The following is a 23,197-nucleotide window of genomic DNA, read 5'->3' as shown; positions in this document are numbered from 1 at the left end:
CTGACAAAACATTTAAAAGTTTACAAGTGAGTTAATTGTACATGTTAGTTATACAAGTGAGTTAACAAGTATTGTTTAATACCAATTATATACTTTAAATTAGTTTTTTATAAAATGGTTAAAATTTTAACAGTTAAAAATAAAGTTTTAGCCTACTCAGTCGTAATACAGAACTAATTAAAAAAGCTGACTAAAAAAAAAAAAAAATGAGTTGGTTATCTCAAAACCAAATGTGGAATGTCTAAATCTAGTAAAACTGATGAAAGTTACTTGTATATTACTAATAATATTTTGACATGAGTAAAAAATTTCTGTAATGTAAATATTTAAAAAAAAATTATGTTAAAGAAAATTTACTTTGCTTTTTGATTCTTTTGTTTTTTATTTACTCAAAAACTATTCTTTGTTTTTTAGGACTTATAATTTCAGTTTTATTTGAACTGTTTAATAGCCTTTAAGTTATTATAAATTCTGATCTCTATGCAGAAGAAAATGTCACAGCCTTTTATTTGGAAGGTCTCTGAATTCTAATTAGATTTACATTTTCATCTCATTCAAAAATTCCGTTCCATACTCTCATATACAAGATTTAACTTTGTGTAGTGAATCAATCATTAAATATATATATATGTTTTAGGAAAAATAATTAATGATTGATTTGGAGATGTAAATAACATATGTTTCAATTTTTTTTACTCTTACTGATTACAACCTTTATTTTCAAAGTGATAAGATTAAAAATAAATAAAAATTTCTTTTGAACTTTTTTTAATTTCACATAGAACATAAATTTTATATTGTACTGTTTACATCTAAATAAATAAATAAATAAATATAGTATTAATAAATAAATTGAAAAAAAATCATTATTTTCTTTTTTTAAAGAACATGAAAAAATAAATTATTTTTGCATTAAATGAAATGAAATAAATTAATGAAATAACATTTTATTATTTTTGTTTATCATTAGGAATGTTTGTATTTGTATCATTTTCATTATATTTGTATGGATTTAAATCTTGTGAATCAGTTTTAGTCCAACATATGTATTGATCACATGTTTTTACTTCACCAGTAGCAGCCATTCTAAATATTTCCATTACAGATTGAGAATTTCCTCCATACAATTTCATGAACCTACAAAAAAAAACAAATCATGTAATAGTCAAAATGTTTTTGGAATTCTTTTATTTTATTATACAGATTCAGAAGGAATGTTTAATAGATTAATTAATTATAAATATTGTCACCTTTCATCTTTATTTTTTTATTTATTTCAGAACTAGTTTTGATCAACACGATAACATTTGTTCAGAAAAGAAAAATAATTAACATTTACTTTCAAATTACATGGAAATTTTACTTTCCCAAGATTCTTTCTAATTATACATCTGCTTTGTCAATGGAATTGCTAGTGGCACTACTATTAATGACAGCTATTTTAAGTCGTTGGTGGCCTCCATGGCATGAGTGGTAGCATCTCAGCCTTTCATCCAGAGGTCCTGAGTTTGAATACTGATCAGACATGACATTTTCACATGCTACAAAAATTGTCATTCATCTCATCCTTTGAAGTAATACTTAAAAGTGGTCCCGAAGGTTAATAAAAAAAAAGGAAAAAAAGAAGTGTGGGGTCAGATTATCATACAGTCAAATAATCTTTTTTATTTGTATCATTTTTATTCATTTAATATGTTGTTTTGTCAATTTAGTGAATTTGTAAACATCATGTTGTTAAGCAAATTGAGTTCAAAATTTTCATGTATGTATTTGTATGTTGGGGTTAATACACTTGCATGTATATCCTGTTTTTTATGATGTGATTAGAAAGGTTGATGTTATGTGTAGTACTTAAATAAGTAAATGGTACAAGTATTATTGCATGTTATTTACATTATGCCAAAAATTGTTGAAGAACTAATATTTAAGCCTTTAAAAGAATTATTCAAATTTCATTGAATGAGTGCAATTAGGATGTAATATATAAAATTTTAAATAGCTTTATAAAAATTTATATTTACCTTAAAAGTGATGAACTGATTTGATATTCTTTGCTTTGCTGTCCCATCTTACACGCTAATCGTTCTAGACAGATACCTTTTGTTATTGCTTTTCTAACAGAGTTAGTTAATGAATCTAGTGCAGACTGATCAGCATCTTCTAGAACTCGGCTGACACGAACTGCAAATATACCCAGATGCGGTAATATGAGTGTCTTGAATAACCAAATTATTATCATACCAACACCGGCTAACAGAACCGGTTCAATTAAACGTGGCAAGTGCTTTCCTATTAAACTTAACAAATGATGTCCAGAACCGTGTCCTGCATAAGGAGATAAGTGTGGAATAGGGTATGGAGGATAAGTATAAGGTCCAACACCATAAGGTCCAGGAAATTGTGCTTGTGGTGGCCCATATGCACTTGGTCCATCAGGTACTGATTCTGTAAGTGGTCCAGGTGCTGTACCAGGTTCAGGAAAAGGTCCTGCACCAGCTATTGCTGGTTGCTGAACATTACCTGAAGGAGAATAATGATAACCAGTGTGTTGTATGGTGGGTGAGACTAGTGTTAAACACGTCCAGATTAAAGTAACTGAAACAAATAAAACATTACGTTTGCATTTAAAAACAAAAACAATTGATGAACATAATTTTAAAATTTATTACAGCTAAAAAATAGATCATGAAGGAATATCAAAAACTAATGTGTTTTAGTTAAAAAATATTATAATTCTAAGATTCTATGGATTAAAATGGTTTAATAACTTTGGCTTTTTATGTTGATGAATATTCTTTTAAATCTACTTTTGTCAAATTAAAATCTACAAATAAATAATATTTAAAAAAAAATTAAAAACATACAAATTTAAAGTACATTTAAACCATTGGCACGTCCTAAACTTTAAAAAATCATTTCAGTAATTTCAAGTGGTGTATTTATAATCACTCACTAATTAGGATAACTGTATACAGGTGAAAAAAAATTAATGTGAATAATAAACATAATCTTATTATCCATAAAATTTTATTTCAGATCATCACATTAAACGAACAATTTCATAAATGTTCACTGGTAATTGTCATGGACAGCTAAATCTTTAAAAAACTTTTATCTTTGAAATAAAGCATTAATTAAATAACATTTATAACTCTCTTATACAAGAGAATTATTTATTCTAAGGTTATGTAAACTAATTATTTAGTAAATTTAAACTTTTAACTTATCTTTTTTCCTGTTTAGTGGTAGGGAATTACCGTTTAGGTATTACTTCAGAGGATGATTGAGGAGGATATGTATAAGTGTAAATGAAGTGTAGTCTTGTACAGTCTCAGTTCAACCATTCCTGAGATATGTGATTAATTGAAACCCAACCACCAAAGAACACTGATCCATGATCTAGTCGTCAAATTCGTATAAAAATAACAACTGCCTTTAGTAGGTCTTGAACACTGGAACTCTCTACATCCAAATCAGCTGATTTGGGAAGACCTGTTCACCACTAGACCACCCCAATGGGTCAAACTTTTAACTTATCCATATTTTTATATTTATAAATAAGTAATCTTTGCTGAAGATTATAGTTAGTTATTACAAACAAACAAAAAATAACAGTATTCACATCTGTTGAACCAGACATCAAAACTGCTTTTTTAACTTGTTAACAATATTTCAGCTTATGAGAAAGGAACTTATTGTACTTTTGTTATCATATTTAATAAATTACCAAACCATTTAAAAGATTTACCCACCAACAATTTATATGAAATGGAATTAAAAAGGTTTTTTTTTGTAGAAAAAATATTACTCTGTCAATGATTTTTAAATAACAAAAAATGTATATTTAGTAGCTTTGGATATTTACTTTAATATAGATATATATTTATTTTTTCATTAAATTTTAATAAGGACTTTTGATAAGAACAGTTGTTTTTTGGTTTCTAATTAATTGTGTATTTTTTGATACTACAGTGATCAAGATTTTACTTTAGTTTCCTTTGAATTTTTGACAAATACTGGACCAGTTTCTTTTTACACGACTGCCTAGTAGCAGCTGAACAGCGGAACCGATTTATATGTATGACCCTGCATTAGAATCTTTATATTACCGGGAGTTTCATAGGATACATAAATAAATAAATAAATAAATAAATAAATATATATATATCTTCTATATAAATATCTTTTATATATATATAAAATGAATGTTTGTTTGTTTGTCCCATATGTGTTCTTATAACATTCATTCAATTGTGGTAAATTCTGGTGAGTTGTGCGCACGCCCGCAAAAATTTCTGAATTAGTTTGGACTCGCTAGGTGGCGCTGGGGTCGAGATATTTGGAAAAATTGTATTTATGGTCAGATTTGGCTCATATTCAGAATTAGTTATGTGAAAGAAAATTTTTTACAAAAACTATACCCGCTAGGTGGCGCCGATGTCGAGATACTTATGAAAAAAATATACATACAGACTTTCTTCTTTTATATATATATATATATATGTAAAAGGCATATATATAAAAGGCAATATTTGTATGTGTGTCCAATATAGATTAAAAAATTACTGGACCGATTTACGGGCGGGTTTTTGCAAAATGATCCACGTAGTCCGGAGAAGGTTTAAAGCTATTAAAATTCTTAATCCGACCAGTAGAAAGAAAGTTACGGGTATTTTGAACCGACTACTGTGTTTATTGAGTAGTTTGAATTAAATCCGATAGGTAGTGCTGTTGTTTTGTCAGTTGGATTTATTTATATTCCGTTTTTTATAAAGTGAACGGTTAAATTTTATGAAGTTCCGTAATGTTCAGTTTTTTAATGTTTCATCAAACTTTCAATTGTATATATATATATTTATACTCAAATCTAACAATAGCGAAGCATTGCTGGGTCTACTAGTATATATATATATATATATATATATAGTAGTGAAGATTTGCCAGTTAAAGCCTGAACTTTACTAAATTGAATTAGTGAACAGTGAACTGTGAGCCTTCTCATTGTGTTAGCTGGATTTGAACTGAATGATTCCAACCAATCGAATGAATAATATTACACAAATAATAGAAATAAATTTACGTAAAATAAAATAAATTAAAAAATTGTTAGTTTAATAAAAATTTATGTTTAATAATAATGGGGTATGCGTGGGGACTGTGTTTGAGGCTAGTGTGGTAAAGTGATGCAGGCACCTCGTGCGAGGGTAGACCAATAATCACAATCAACTGGTAACAAACGGGGTGCTCCAGGGGTGCTGTAATGGGAAGAGCAATGAGGTGCTCTTATAATATATCTCTGCAAACAATCGTCCGATTTTCAAAATTCAAACGGGGTTTTGTTAGTAGGTTGACGACTAACTTTTGCATGCATTTGGTACATTCTCCATCTAACAGATCATGGTTATTCAACCCACCGGGTTGGTCTAATGGTGAACTTGTCATTGCAGATCAGCTGATCTGAATTCTAAGGTTCAGATCCTAGTGAAGACATTAGTTTTACACAGATTTGAATACTAGATCGTGGATACCGGTGTTCTTTGGTGGTTGGATTTCAATTAACCACACATCTCAGAAATGGTCGACTTGAGACTGTACAAAACTACAGTTAATTTACATTCATATACCATCATCTTCATTCATCCTCTGAAGTAATACCTTACGGTGGTTCCGGAGGCTAAACAGAAAAAAGAGAGAGATTACGGTTATTCAGAAATGTTGTTATATCCTCGCAACCAATCTTCTGATTTTCAAAATTCAAACGGGGTATTTGCTAGTATAGTACGATGGAATCAAACCAGAACAAAAATTATATTCTGTCGGCATCGGATAAAGGATTGAGCCCACTATTGTTGTAGGGGTACAGGACAAAGTGGAATGGCGTACGCTGCCACTAGTATTGTGTTGGGCTGTGATGATGCATTAACTACAATGGATTACCCTAGACAGAGCTGTGGTAAATCTGAGCAGTCACATATTTGCCAAGGGCTAGGCCTACGTAGCTCTGAGTTGTGTGAGACAATTGAAGAGTTTAGCTATTAGTTGTTTGCATCCCAGAAATTTGCTATATGATCCGCACGATAAAAAATTAAACGGATTTCAATCACTTGAGAAATCTGAAAGTTTAGATTGGTATACGCCAATTAATAAATAAACTAAAATATTTACAGTTTCCTCATTTGGATCAGTTCATGAAATACGTGTTATATCCATAAGTTTTCGAATCGTGAATGTAAAGATTAAAAAACACGAATGCCAAAAATAAAAAAAAATAAATAAATTGAACTAAAATAACGACAATAAATCGAACTAAAAAAAAAAGAAAGAAAACATGGTGTGAAAATAAAGGACTAAACATCGTTATGTAATATTTAATAAAATAATGGGTAACCAATCAACTTTCAGGCAGTTTTAATTTATTTAAATATACTTCTTACGCTGTAAAAATAGCAGGCATTTAAAGTTGTTTAATGATTAAGTTTTCACCAGTTCTTACATCGATTAGAAAATTTTGTTCAATAAAAATATTTAGATGCAGTCGGGAGGCTCTGAATTGTAATTATCCTACATTAATGAGCTATGAATAATAATTATTCTGTATTAGAGTTCCTACTACATTTAAATATTTTCGTTGGACAACATTTTCTTATTGGTATTAAGATCTGGTGAAAACTTATTCATTAGACAACCTTAATACCTGCTATTTCTACAACATGAAAGATATATTTAACAAATTAAAACTGTCTGATAATTGATTGGTCACCCATTAATTTATTTATTTAAATATTGCATTATGATGTTTAGTCCTATATTGTTATTTGTTTTCTTTTTTTTTGGTTCAGTTTATTTATTTTTTTTACTTTTTGACAGTCGTGTTTTTAATTTTTATTATTTAATTTAAGGGGTACTTAACCATTCCAATTATGATCTGTATAATGCACTGTAAGTATTAGATAATCTGTATAATAATTAGAATAAAATATTTATTTATTTGTTATGAATAATTAAAATATTTACTGTAAAATTATTCAATTTTATTGAAAAAGATTAAACAAATATGATCTGTGTATTGTGTAAAAAATCTGTAGTTATTTTATTTACAAATCATTACAATGACTGATAACTTTATTTTTGTTGAAAGCAACCAGTTTTATAACGAGTAAATTTATTTATTACTATTTCAGGACTTGAATTATTATACAAAAGATAACCTTATCAATGAATTATTATTAACAAAAAAGAAAAAGTATATATATATATATATGTGTGTGTGTGTGTGTGTGTGTATGTGTATTTGTTAAATTTACATTATTTTCTTACCTTGGATTAGCAAAGAATTCATTTTCATGGATGAGTATTTACCTAATCACAATCGAAGTGATAGAAACACTAAACATTTATTTATTACCATTGTGGTATTTATAGCTAATTTATTCATTTAGTATAATAATGTCATTTTCACTTCATTATAATTACATTAAATTGATTTATTGACAGTTACCATAATCAATGACGATACAATTATGATTGCAATATACATTAAGGAATTGTAGTCCACTGGCTGATTCTACACCCATACCCTTCCCACCCCACATCCACACATACACACATACACACACAATGTTTATGGACATTTAAATTTATGTTAAAATTCACTTTTCACCCTATTTAAAGTAATGTGATAATATTATTTACAAAATTTCACTTTTTGACCCTAATTGCTTCAATAGTTTGGAAATTTGTTCTGGCCTCCTTCAGTAATACATCAAAAATATTTAAAATGTAGGTTAATTTCTGTAATTTAATGACAACTATTAGGAATTGCTTGTACTATTTTTGTAAAACTTTTATGTAGATTTTTACCACTAAATTGGTAAATTTAGAAACTGATACACATATTTTATGAAGAGAAATACTAATATCTGGTTAAGTTTTTTTTTTATTAATTTGAACTGTATTTAAAGAGGAAATATTTTTTTATTTGATAAAATATAAAAATGAAATATCAGACACAAAACATTATCATAATGATAAATAATATAATTTTATAATACGTAGTTATTGTGCGTAGCACAATTAACAATTGCCTAAGTATAAGCAGTAACAGCTATACTGAGTACATATAATTATTATTATCATAAAGTTACCACATCTGATCTGATAACTACTTAATTAATTTGTATAAACTAACACATATTTATGAAATCATTTCTGCTGCTTGTTAATTTTTTTATGATTTTGTTTTCTTTTAGTCAAGACTACCTCTGTAGTGCTACCTAGGTTTTGTGTAAAAGCTGATGAAGATGATTATGATGAGAGTAATAGAGAACAGATACATGAATTAAAATATATGCATAGGTAACGTGCGTTTCTAAAACAAGAAAAGGACTGGCTGTATTTGCAGCACTATTGATTGAGGGTATTTGTTTAGGATTTGTGTATTATCACACAGTATGGCTACATCTGGGGTTAGATTTTCTCACAAATCTTAAAAACATGAAAAAAACTGTAAGCAAAGATGAAAGTAATTTTGGTTATATTTTAACATTGTATGGAGCCAAAATGCAGTTTAATATGGTTTGATAAGTGCTACTCATATCTTTAAATTGGAGCATTCAAGATGTTCTGGTGAATACGATTTTAAACAAATTTTCTTAAATTGTTTCTAACGCTAAACTACCACATTACATTGAGAACGAAAATTATACTCTTTTTTTATACTAGAAGAGAATATTTGGTCCTAATAGAACCTTTTACCCAGTTTATTGCGACATACAGGTTAAATATGAAAGAAATTAATTTATTTACATTCATAGGTTTATTAGATTCACTCTCACATATGTATAATTTATACATTTTAGTCAATTGTTAATCATATAATCACATAAATATGTGATTCGAGTCCATATTAATTGTTTAAAATGAAAACACATTAAGTAATTTAAGCCGGATACATAACTATACTAACTATAAAAATTAACTACAGAATAATTCACAGTTCAGAAAACTGAAATTCAAATTCAAAATTCAGAAAACTAAACAATAAGAAAAACAAGGAATCAAGGTCACTTCTCTACTCTGTATGATGCATCTTAAATTGTAGATTTAAATTGTACATAAGGATTTTTATCAAAAGATGAAATATCTACTTCTTATTATTACTTCTTAATAATTTTCCTGAAAATCTTGCATCATTCATTGTTGTTCTCTTTGCAATTGACACAGCTATATCTATATTCGAAGATACTTATTTAAAAAGATTTAAACATTTTACATTAGAAGTTCAAAAAATTGGTCTCTGTTTTAATATAACATCTAAATTTAAAGTTGGATAAACTGTCATATTGTGTTTCTCAGGCAGACAACATTGCTGTCACATGGATAGAATTCCCATAGTGATAATAATTCTTTGTCCAGGCTCAACATTTCTGTTTCTTATATTAAATGATAAATTCTCACTGGATAATGAAAATGATTTTGTTTGCAAAATCCAACTGCATTGTTTTAATTTGAAACTTAATAAAACTCTTACTTAACCTGTCATTATTATTATTAAATATTTACCGTATTACGGCTGTTATATTCTCGTCTGAAGTATACACACTTGAAGCTGCCATATGAGTTTTCAAGATATAAAAACGTCCTTTCGGATCTTTGCTAGGCGTCAGTAAATATGAGCAAACCAATTTTCAGTAAATAATGAATATTAATTTCTCCATCTATATGTTCAAAAATGTTAAGTTCGTTTGTGTACGCTTCAAAAACTCAAAATGTTCTGCACCGATTGAGCTCAAATTTTAGCACGATATATAACCCGCATCATAGATTGTTTTCATCTATTTTAATAAATCTATCTATCAATTTTTAATTTGGAAATGTAAACAAAGGAAAACCAATCAGATCAATGCAAGATGGCCGCTGTCAAACACAACGACCAAATTGCTTTGAATTATATTTAACAGCTAAAACATCTGTATTTTATTAAAAAAAAAAAAAAACACGATAAAAAAAATTTTTAATTTTTTTTTTTGGAATAACGATTTTAACGGGGCCTTTCAAAGGTGAAGATGTCCTCATTCTTCGAATACCCATGATCCCGACCGATACACCATTTCAATTTAAAAGACTGCAATTCCCAATTCGATTGGGATTTGCAATCACAATCAATAAAGCTCAAGGTCAATCTTTAGAATTGTATGGTTTAGATTTAGATGCGGATTGCTTCTCACATGGACAACTGTATGTGCGTGTTCCCGAGTCGGCAAACCAGATAGCCTTTATATCTACGCAGACAGTGGAAAAACAAAAAAAAAAATATTGTATATCCACAAGTATTGCAAAATTAAACTTCTATGAAACCTATGCTTTGTTTTGTTTCTCATTTCTCATCCGTGCAACCACAATGTGCCACAGCGAAGCGTGGCGGATACAAAGAGTGTATTTATATTTATGAGTGTGCAGCCTTTGTCCAAAAGAATTAGTCACTTATTTAAAAAAAATAATTTAATCCATTTCGAAATTGTGCATGCGAAATTTCAAAAAAATGTTTTTATCAAAGTATTTAAAATTTCATTGGCTTGAATTTTATAAAACATTTGTCACTAAATACATTTTTCATTGTAAAAATTTTAATTTGCACCCGAGGATGCAAATTAAAACATTCATAAAAGAAGAAACAGGTTTAATTTATCGCCAAACCAAACATGTTTGTACATAACGGTACGGCAGTGAATCGGGTAGTTTGGTAACACCTACAATCCAACATTCATGAGTGGGGAGAATGAATGTTTTTCTTTATCCATTCTTATAAGCTAAAAACTAAAATTCTGAAACAGTACTTGCCTTTTTTACCATTCAGTTGCGATAGTCGTGAAGTGGTGCGTACTTTACTTTTGATGTTACAGCGGAAAATCAACGGTAGTTACTTGACCATGCAGCAAGTGTTTTGAAATCATTTTAATATCCTTCCAAACCAGCCCACCCAATAAAAACATTGGTTAAAAGTTTGAAGAAACGGGTTCCAAATTGAAAAGAAGAGCTGGAGGGTTAAACGTGAGGGTATAAAAAAGAGGATTGAACATATGAAAATGATAGGAGAGTGGAAGTTGTTTTGCAACAAAGTACCTGGTCAACACAACAGCACGCAGTATCACTAATGATCGCATGTAAGTAGGATTTTACACGAACTCCAGTATGGCTTCTGTTATTGGACATGATAAATATTTATCCAGACCTTCTAAACAAACTTTTTTAGAATAACAAGGCTCATTTCCACTTTTCGAGCTTTCTCAATAAGAAACGTTTTCTCTACTGGTCGTGTTTAACTTCAAAGATACATGAAACGCCGTTCCAAAGTATCAAAGTGACAATCGGTGTGCCATTTAATCGTTTAGAATTAATTATAGGACCGTATTTATTTAACGACGACGGTCATGCAATTACGCTAAATTCATAACGCTATGTTAACTTGTTAGAAGCTTAAATTAACTCGTCATCCTATTAATCAAAACATTTGTTTTCTCAATAAGATGTACTACGAGCCACACTTAAAGGATTTTCAAATCAGTTGTGAAAACATTGTTTCCTATTACATCATCTCAAAAAAGGGGACATTATACGGCCAGCAAGATCCTCTGATCTATGCCTACGATTGATGTTTTTCTTTAGAGGGCTTGAAATCAGGTATTTTCCAAAATCGCCATCATGCAACCTCCACACCCCCCCCCCCCCTTATAGAACAGACCATAGAATATATAGTCATGCTAAGAAAGTATGATGGGCAATCTATTAAACTGTTGAAATGTGTGAAACAAAATGCTGGCATTTTGTTGAGCAGTAGGCCTTAAACAGAAAGCATGCCATACTTTAGAACATCAATTTTCATGTAGAAGTATTTTTAATTTCTCTCTAAATCAAGTTCTGATAGACAACGTGAGGCTCATTTTCAATTTTCAATTCATTCCTAAATCCAGTGCTTAATACAAACAACACAGCTGTGTTTTCAGCTAAATGTTTTGACCTGCACAGACATGATTAATCTTGTCTATGAAGGCTCACTCTTCAGCATTAGATAAGATGGCATAATATGTGACTATGATATCATTTAATTCTTTGTTTAGTATTATTTATTTATAGCTTACAAATTATGTTAACAAAGTTAAATAATAAAAAATGAGCTAACAAAATGCAAATAGGAGCTTAAAATGCTAACTATACGTTGAAAAATGAAAAAATCCTTTAATTAAAATTTAAAATTTTTTCAAAAATGGTGGGTGGTAAACAGATTCTGAGTTCATATTTGTTTTCAGCATAAAAAAACAGATTAAAATCATGTATCGAATGTTAGGAAACAAATTATGTTTAGCAGAGTAATCTGAATAAAAAAACTTTATTTCAGTATTTGAAAGTTATCGTGTTTGCTCATTGTCTCCATTTGTAACTGTCTTGCAGAGGATTACTTGAAAATGGCCATGTATATTTTAATTAAACTTCAAGAGTGAACTTGCTTTAACTACACAATTTAACTACGTAAGTTCAATTACACTATTGAAATCTTAGCCCTCTTGACTAAAGCAAATATTTTGCATTTACTCACTCATTAAGCACTTAAAAAAATTTCAAAGATCAGACTGTTCTCTTTTTTGTAAAAACGTTTTTCATTTTACTTGCTCTGATATACTTAATAAAGTAAAATTTGAAATAACTTTCCTTATAAATTTCCTTTTACACCTTGACAAAGCAAAGGAGATTGTTTAGGTAAACCTTTTTTTATGATTTACTAACTGAATATCTATTTTAGCAAAACCTTTTAAAACAATGAAAATTAAAACAAACAAAATTTTGAAAATTCTAAGAAAGTATTTTTTTTTTAATTTCCATCATTTTGTAATAAAAGATTTATCCATTTTACTTTCTCAGTAAATAATTAATAAAAAAAATGTAGTTTGTAGAAGAATTAAAAATATACAATTTAGAGCAATTTTAATGTGTGACAATTTTTTTCTTAGTTTTAATAAGTATTTACTTTCAAATAAAAGATAAGAACTGATACCAAATGGAACACCATGTAATTCAGTTTTGGAAGCTTCTTTGGTTTCCTATTGCGTTGCTTTTCAATTTTCTCAATTGTTATTTTAAACAATATCATTGCCCAAATTTTGGGGATTGGCCAAAAAGATCTATTTACCACCAAAATAACATAGTTACAAGAGCGCTTTTGGTTAAGACTATTTTTTATAAATTAATCCAGTTAAAGTAGTTCAGAAAATAAAAAACAGATCTCAATAAATTTCTCTTTTATTCTGTATATCTCAAGATTTTTATTGTAAGTAAAATAATATGTAAAGGTTTTATCAGCGTCATATTTTAGTGGGTTTAATTTTCATAATTTGATTTATTTAGCTTATAATATGCAGAGGCATCAAAGTCATATGTACTATTAAATATTTTTACATCAGTAATAGTAGCTGATGTACTAATGTTATAGTAGCTGATAGTAGAAATGTTTTAAGTACAGTAAAAATTACATACTAAGCATTTAATGGTAAAGAGGAAAAATTAGTAAGTAATCTGTGTTTAAACTACGAGTAGTTTATTATTAAAACCTTTATTCCATTTTCATTGTTGTAGTTTATTTTAATTTTCTCAAATAGCAATTAACTTTAATAATGTTAAATATTATTTAGTAAATTTTCTTATATAAATCAGATTTGCATCAGTACTGTTATGTAACTAACTAGTGTTGCACACATCTGAAAATAAAAATATAAATATTTAATAAAATAAATAAATATTTAAACATTCAGCTAATGATTCTAAACAGAAGAATTTTTCTTTTACATTTTTAGGAGAAATATTAGTACTAACTGTACTGAAAAGTTTTATAAATTAAATACAGTACATATCTTCAAAAATAAAAATTATTAGTTTTTTAAATTTACCCATGTCTGAGCTACAGATCAAATCAAGAGAATTCATTTTCAAGTCTGAATTTTTGTCTTGCATGAGTCTTCAATTTCAAAGAGTGAAAAATCTTAACAAACAGCAGAAGCTTAAATGCAGATGAGGTTTTTTATCTTTAAAAATTTTTAAATGTGTGCTGTAATTGACTTTTATAAACTTTTTAATTTTAAAAACACCACGTCATCGATATCAAAATGTTAAAACTTATAAAGTATAACGCATTAAGGTTTTATTAAACACACACACACACACCCCACACTCATACACACCTCCTAAACTTTGTTTTTCTTAAATCAAATTCTAACATGAACAAAGCAGGTAGTGGAACAGTACCACACTGGGTGTACACAAATATGTGCAAGTGCTTCTTTACATCTGATTGTATTTCTTTTGTAACGCTATACTGCAATCAGTACAGTTTTACATTTCTTGATTCACAAGGATCTATCACATTTTACCAATGTTTACGTAAATTTACGTTTACATACAAAACAAATAATTTTCATTTATTAATTTTTATATGTAATTTTTTCCCATATGTTTTGTTCAAAAGTGTAAAGAAAATATTTCAAAAAATAAAAAAATATTAACAATTTTGTTACTAGTTATTTGTTTTTTATTTAATCAGATGAAAAGTGTCACATTGACTACACATAGTAGTTTAATTATGTAACCCACTGGGTTGGTCTAGTGGTGAACGCTTCTTCCCAAATCAGGTGATTTGGAAAGGAATTCCAGCATTCAAGTCCTAGTAAAGGCAGTTCCTTTAATACGGATTTGAATACTTGGTTGTGGATACCAGTGTTTTTTGGTAGTTGGCTTTCAATTAAGCACATAACTCAGGAATGGTCGAACCGAGACTTTACAAGACTATACTTCATTTACACTCACACATATCGTCCTCATTCATCCTCTGAAGTAATACCTGAACAGTAATTCCCAGAGGCTAAACAAGAAAAGAAAGAAAGTAGTTTAATTTTGTAGTTTTCATTTAATTTAACATTTGAAATTTATTATTCATAACAAAATAAAAAAAAATAGAAATAAGAAAATTAAAATTAATCAAACTAGTGCTAAAAATAAGAAAAGGAGAATATGAATAGGACCTAAAGAAATATAAAGCAAAGTAATTGAAAAATATTTTGAAATTTTCTCTGGGAAGAAACTCTATTAATATTATTTTGTCCTGATTCCAATTTCTTGTTTACGCATTCTCATAGGTATACTCATCAAATACATTTTATCTGATTTTCATACTACATAAACATGAGTACTAATACTCACCACAAAAAGGAATGATTTATTCAATGTGAACATTCCAATAATACTAAATGTATCCTGTTTTGAATTACATTGAATTATGAATAATTCCAGCTGAAACATTATATTATTTATATTAATTTATTGTTTGTTCATAATTAATATCAATTGTTTATACTTTTATGTGTAAATGTATGTGTCTGCTAATAATTATTACCCAGCGCTTATGCCAAGTTCTCTTTTTCAGTCATTTTATTTATATGCTTAAAGAACTGAGTAACTTTAAAATACAGTTAATAATATCAAAGGAATTTATAAAAATTGTTTATTTTCTATTGTAGTTAAACATTTATCAGTCATGCAAAAACAGTGTAGAAATACTTAAATTAACAATAATGAAATTGAAATTTTTTTATAAGTATAATATTCTTAAATTTATAGATACATCAGATTAATGGAGCATATTTTTTCACATTCAAGACAGATTATTTGTATATGCTATTAACTTTTATACATGTTTATCCATAAAACGAAAACTAGTTTTATATAATCTGGGAAGTGTATTCTAGGAAGAATTATTTTGATCTATTATTTTATATAAATATTGTTGATGCTGTCATAAAACTAAAAAGCTATCATAAGATAAGATTTCACTATTATTAGTGTAATAAAAATGTATGCAGAATTTTTATAATTTTACTTTTATAAAAATTTTAACTTATGCAAATTTTAATGTTATGCTATTGTTTTTTAAGCATGTATTGTACTTTGTGTGACCATTGATTAATCTAGTGTAAGGTGTAGCAGTAAGTAGAGAATTTACGTCATTATATTGATGCATTACCGTTACAGTTACCAACTGCATTACTCATATGTATATACAGAGTGATTCAAAGAACGGGAAATTTTAAAAATTAAATAACGTTAATGAAAAATTTTTTTTAGAAAATGAATTTTATTTCATGTAATTGTACAAATGTTGCCATTTTAGGATACATACATTTTAGTTTATTTATTAAAGATGACATCTTGCAAGTGACCTCTTCTACGTAAACACTCACGAAGTCTCTTCGTTAAATTGTTCATGGTTTGACGTAACATCTCAACTGGAATTTCCGCAATTGCTTCTCGGATCTTTGCCTTCAGTTCTTCCGTTGTAGCAGGTCTACTGTGGAACACTTTGCTTTTAAGGTGACCCCACAAAAAGTAATCGCAAGCTGAGAGATCAGGCGATCTGGGAGGCCATCTAATGTCACCATTTCGTGAAATGACACGTTGTCCAAACAATCAGCGTACAGCTGCCATCGATATTCGTGCAGTATGTGACGTTGCTCCGTCTTGTTGAAACCAGACTGTGTTAAGAATTGGTGGAAATCTCTTTTGTTGTTCCACAACAAAGGTTTCAAGCATGGCTACGTAACGAGCCGACGTCACTGTAATCGCAAGACCGTTGTCATCCTCAAAAAAATAAGGGCCTATAACACCGTAAGATGACATAGCACACCACACGGTCACTTTCTGGCTGTGCAACGGACGCTGGTGTAGCTGCATAGGATTTTCTTGTGCTCAGTATCTGAAATTTTGCTTGTTAACAAATCCACTGAGGTGGAAATGCGATTCGTCTGACATCCACAGTTCGTGAACAAACTCTTCGTTATCATTTATCTTCTGAAGCATTACATTACAGAATTGTGCTCGCACAACTGCATCGTTCGGTTTCAGTTCCTGGACGATCTGCAACTTGTATGGATGGTATTGCAAGTCCTTCACGGCTTGTAGGTTTCTTTTTCATTGCCGAACCAGTTTCCTCAAAATTAGATATCCATGTTTTAATTGCATGGATATGCAATTAAAATTAATGCTGATGGAACACGGTCGTGCCGTCCCAGATTAAATTGACAGTGAAATTCTCTACGCGCTCCCTCCACACTGTCATTGTTTTTGTAAAAGACTTTGACAGCAAATGCACGTTGCGCACCACTCCAAGGATCCATGACAACTAAATGGCAGGTTAGGTTAGAGAGGCTGGCGCCACTTATCAAGTGGTACCAATCGCCCACGGCTACCAACACAACTTTCAAAATTCCCCGTTTCTTTGAATCACTCTGTATATATTTATACAGTAATTAACGTAAGTTTATCACAGTTATTTCTTTAAATTATAAGATCTATTATTGTTAGAAAATTATTACTTAATCTGATACTAATTTACAATACTAGAATTAACAATAAATAAAAACAATTAATATTTAATCGAATTGAACGTAAAGTGGAGGACATGAAAACATACACAAAATAATATCAATTTTCTTTCAAACTCGACTATTTGTTAACCGATTTAAAAAAAAAAAAATGTTATTTTGTTCAAAAATAAAAGGCTTAATATTTTGCAAATAACGTACATTTTGATAAAACTAATATTTACGAAGTACGGATTAAAAAAAAATATAGCCGCCATTTTGTAATATGCGAATGTATTCAATTCCTGACTTTTTTTATAATTTTAAAACTTTATTACCATTACCAAATATTAATGTGATTTGTCTATCCAAACTTGAGATATAAATTTTTATATAAAAATAACAAAATGGCTGCCGCGAGAAAGAAGGAGAAATTGGCATTTATTCTCAGGATATTTGTTATTTAGTTTTACAAGTAGAAAAAGAAATAGAATAGCCAGCTCACCATTTCAGAAACATTCTGTATATATATATTTTTCTAAAATCCATCCTTTCGGGAATCATGTTCCTCTGCACTATACAAATTATATTAATCCGACAACCCAAGTACAGAATTAATAAAATAAAATAGGGGATGACACCTACCTTATTCCATAATCCAAGCAAGAGCGTTTTGATGATGCGAGGTACTCGCATCTTCAAAAAGTACTCGCATCAGTTGCTCTATATAAATTTACAAATTGTTCGTTGTAAATTACACAAAATTAAAAACCCAATATTATACATGAGATTTTAAATAGTTAAAAATCTTTTTCAATTAAAAATCAAAATAGAAGTAAAACTAAGTTTTTTTTTTTTAATTATAAATTAAAATTAAAAATTGCATATATATATATATATAAGATATGAAGTCATTAATAAAATTAAATTAAAAGTCAAAATTAAAATCAATAATAATCCATGTAGACTAGCCAGCGAAAGTTAAGTAACTGTACAGAGTTGAAATGTTATATATATATTATCAACATTCTGATCACTGTGCCAGTTAAACTCAGAAAACAACAACTTAACCACTAAATACAGTAAGAGAAAAACCTAAAAAAGAAGTGTTAATGAACCACAAAGTTGTGTCATTGAGTGTTTAAGAATGTATTGTGTAATGCTTTAAATTTACATCATTCCAGTATGGCGGGGAAGTTGTGTTATTACAAATTTTGTGGTTGTTAGGGTTATGTTTTCTAATTTTTTAAGTTTTATTTTTTTTTGTTTTTGCTATTTGTTGATGTAATTGTAGAATTATGTACCGACTGATGTTGGGATCACTCGTAAGTCAACTATTGGTATTAGTTTTTTTAGGGTTTTCTCTTACTGTGTTTGGTGATTAAGTTGTTATTTTTTTTATATATTATTTAGTATAATTATTGCATTTTTTTAACACCAAAAATTCAGTCAGAATGGATGTGTCTTAACATTTAAATATACCTTTTTTGGTCTTCAACAGCAACGGATTATTAAAACTACTGATGTATAAAGTTATTATTTAAAACAGCAGTTTTTAACTGTCATTCTTATTAATAATACAGTACTCTTTGTAAAATCCTTATGGACAAAATTATGTCAGAAAAAATGTTTAGAAAATGCTTCAGAAAAACTGTACTAAACTGTATAGTTACCTCTTTGCTAATAAAAAAAGCTAAATAATTGTGAACACAGGCTAAAGCTATTATGTGGTTGTTTCTTATATGAATGACAGATACTAAATATTTATTACAAATTCATGAGGAAACAGATCACATTCATTTTTTAGACCATGTCTATTTTTATGTTAAAATTATGAAACTAAATGTAAAATCTATCTAATTTATGAAAATTAGGTGGTTGATAAAATTCAAAATTAAAAACTTTTTAAACAAATAGGTAAGAAGAGAAATTTGTGGTAGAATCTTGCAAAGAGGTTACCTAGATTGGTGAGCCAATGTTAAGATATCAAAGTTTAGTTAGTTTTGACATAAAGAGATGCAGAGAAGATAAATACTTTAGAGAAATAATTCAATTCTTATATTTAAAAATTGAATTAGGTAAATATGTAATTGAGGATGGAGGCTGTAATAGCTATATTGAAGTTTAAAGGTCAGCTCAGAACAATGTAAAAAATGGAAAGTAGCATATTAGACTTGCTGATTACTTCAAAAAATAAAAAAAGAAGTAAATTAAGGCGACAAATTAAGATGACTAGAATGTTGTCATCCTCTATTTAGAAAGTTGGATATTTGAACTGTGCTATAAGTGTAGAATATTTATTGATTTTGTATTCATCTGTTAAATATTCCACAACGTATATATTTGATAAAGCTTAATTTTCCTATAAAATAAACTAATTCCAAATTTATCCATAATCATTTTGTTACATTTTATCCCATCTTGCCGTCGGGTGCTGAAATCTAGCGGTGGCTACGGTGCTCACGACAAACTATGGTTGTCAGACCATCACGCTACTCTATATCACAAGCTGTTCCCTCAAGCACTGTATGTAGCGTCTTCTAAACCAGTCTGTACTCATACCTGACCCAAGGTGGTTGTGTCCGAATGGACTCTCTCAATTCTTGTTCGGATGAACATTACTTTAAGTTTTATTTAGCTTATGTTTGCTATCTTAACGTTAAGTTATAAGTTACAAGTGTTAAGTTACAAAATTATTTTAAACCTCCAAGACAGCGTACAATTAAACAATCCTTCAGTAATCAATAAGGTGTTGTCTTCATTCATCACCTATGAACACATACAGTCCACCCTCGCTCTAAAATCTACTGCAATGCTGTTGACCAAGGGCGTCCTGTCGACGTCGTAACACATTTCTCTATAAATAAAATGAATTTCATGATCATGTTTACGTTATCCCAAACAAGTTCTTTGCAAATCTTCATATTTTGTTGGGATAAAAATATTTAATAAGCTTAGTAGAAAGTTCTTTAAAACAAAAACTCTTCATCTTCAAGAAAATGAAAATTGTTAAATAAATAATATTAAAGAGTTTATGGATGGTGATAATACTTGTATTTGACTAAGAATGAATTTTGATTAATATTTTATGTTGGATGTTTGCTGGGTCACTGCAAATGTATTTGTTACTTTATATGTTACATGTTGTTGTACAACTTAGAGTATCTTTTACGTTAAGTATTTTAACGTTGATATGTAACTTATTATAAAATGTAAAATTTGTTATTTACATATGCTTTTATATATACCTCTAATTTTGCTTCCAGATCTAATGATTGCAGTGTAGATGTTTTTATAATTGCCATTTGAAGTAATTTTTCCTGAAAAAAAATCAAATAACTATTATTTAACTTATGCATTAATAAAATGGATATGATTAGTAATATACAATTTCCATACTTAAAACATCATTATAAAAAATTTGATAAATTTTAAACCATTTCACTGATTAAAAAAAAAAATATTAATTATTAGAAATAAAAAAGTAAATGGATATTTTTTTCAGTCAATGATAATAAGGTTGTGAATAAAATTTCAAAAGCATTGAAGCATTCTATAATAGTATAGATGGCATTTGTTAACAATTAAAAAATCTTATAGAAAATGATCATTGATGTGCAAACAATTCACTCAAAAAAGGAGTATGTCTTAACACAATTAAACTTTATAAAACATGTAGACAAAAAACATAATGAATTAATAATGGATATGCACTAAATGAACACACACACACACACACACACACTTGCTTTGATAAATAAAAATCATCTGTTCACTTATTATAAGCTGAACCAAATTTAGTTTAGTTTGTCATAAAAACTAACCATTTTTAATAATTGTAATAAATTTTTACCAAACCAATAATAATCTTGTTTATTAAAAGAACTAAGAAAAAAATCTTATTTGTTGGAAAGTTGCTTACATTGGATTCAGTTTCATGGAAGGAAATTTTTATTGTTGATCTTACATGTCACTCTTGTTATTTGGACTAGCTCTACAAAATCACATCTTATTTTTTATATCTTATATTAGATGCATCTCTTATGTTAGGTCATTTTATTTGGTTTTTTGTTTCTTATATAAATTTTATATTTATGACTTTCTTAATTATTAATACGAAAATGTTTGTTCCTATCCTTATTGAATATTTTTTTAAGATTCATTTGAACATCTGAATATACATTATATTGGAAAAAACCATTACAACTCTTTTTCCAAATGAGAAAAGGTGGAAGAAATGGAATTTTTTCCATTTTCTGTTTATGAAATGGAACTTCAGAGGCGATGAAAAAATTGGAAGAAGGAAAATAAATGGAAAAAAGGTATAGATGTAAATTCTACATAAGATTTATATTAACCTATTATCTATATGTAATTAAAATAGTCCTCACCTCTTCATTAACTGAAGATACAGTAAAACATATAAGCCATGTTTTAAATAAATGAACAAATGATGCCTCAATAAATGCAATGAAAATAATTTTGGATTCCCATTCCATGGCTAACGGTTTGGTAATTTGATGTACTGTCCCATATATTCCAATAATTAAAGTGAAAAATGATTCCAGTAATGTAAAGAATATATCTACTTGAAATCTGAAATAACATATAATAAAATAAAGAAATTAATACTGATTAATAATTAATCCACTGTAATGGAATGTTAGTCCTATAATGAATTTTAGGGCTTCATGTTGAAAAGCAGTGATGCATTTTCATCTCCCCCTTGTGTTATATGTTTCTAAAAACACTACTCAGCAGAATAAAAAAAACAGAAGCTAATAAAATTTATTCATTTATAAGTAATTGGAATTTCTTCAGTGGAATAATCACATTAGGTTTTTGTTTTCTAGAATTATCATGCACATAAACACTGCCAACTGCTAATTGATAGATGTTTTCTTATGTAGTTTCTAGAAAGAAGCGTACAAAGAATACTATGAAAGTTTTACAATATGACTTTATTTTTTATAATTTTTAAAAATAATTTCCACCACATATTCAACTCTTTTTTATCCTTAGAAACCAGTTTGCAAAGGAATCATGCCATGTTTTGTCGGAAATATGGGCACACTCATCTTCCCAAACTGTTAGGAGGTCAGGTCACCATTGCTTGTAAAATGCCTCCTTTTCAGTGTGTTCTTCACCTGGGGGAACAGCGGTAAGTCATATGGAATGAGGTTTGGTCTGTAGAGAGGAAGCTCTAACAGTTTTATTCCAGTGCTCACAAAATACTTGGAGTAAACTTTGGAGTAGTGCACTGAAGGATTATCATGGTGAAGAAACCATGTGTCCAACCTTGAGTTTCGGAGTAGCTTCTTGAGAGCTTCAACAATTTTAGGCAGCATTCCTCGGTACACCACTTCCCTGTAACTGTCTTCTAAGTTTTCAACCAACTCACTCTAAAACGCCTCCTACATTAAAAATATGGCCACTGATCTGGATTTTCTAACAGCCGTGGGTTGTCCTCATCTTTGAACACCCACACTTTGTTCTGAGCCTTGGTAAGATGTCATATTAGTAGAGCCAAGTTTCATCACCTATCACAACACAGTTCACATAGGGAGATTTCCCATTTTCAAACCTTTTTAGCTTTTCATGGCACCATGAAACACAACATGCTATTTGATCGTCGGTCAAGTTATGCTGCGTCCAAAGGGTAGAAAGCAAAGCTTTCTAACTTAAAGGTGATCTTGTAAAATAGCATAAGCTGCTGGTGGATTAATCCCCAAGGACACCTCTATTTGTTGGTAGATCATACTCCTGTTTACCTCAAGCACTTTTTGTACTGCAGGAAT

General features: G+C 28.9%; 1 protein-coding gene across 1 annotated transcript; it reads right to left on the bottom strand.

The window, feature by feature from the left end:
- Nucleotides 1–950: 950 nt before the first annotated feature.
- Nucleotides 951–7,403, bottom strand: LOC142325702 (uncharacterized). The gene is made up of 3 exons (XM_075367732.1): nt 7,318–7,403; nt 2,022–2,595; nt 951–1,137 (listed from the first exon to the last, which is right to left on the bottom strand). The coding sequence occupies exons 1-3, from the start codon at nt 7,343–7,345 to the stop codon at nt 951–953; spliced, it is 789 nt and encodes a 262-aa protein (XP_075223847.1). The 5' UTR covers nt 7,346–7,403.
- Nucleotides 7,404–23,197: the final 15,794 nt, after the last annotated feature.

The sequence above is a fragment of the Lycorma delicatula genome, chromosome 5 (assembly GCF_047948215.1).
Source record: "Lycorma delicatula isolate Av1 chromosome 5, ASM4794821v1, whole genome shotgun sequence".
Taxonomy (NCBI): domain Eukaryota; kingdom Metazoa; phylum Arthropoda; class Insecta; order Hemiptera; family Fulgoridae; genus Lycorma; species Lycorma delicatula.
This window is presented reverse-complemented; position numbering and strand designations above follow the sequence as displayed.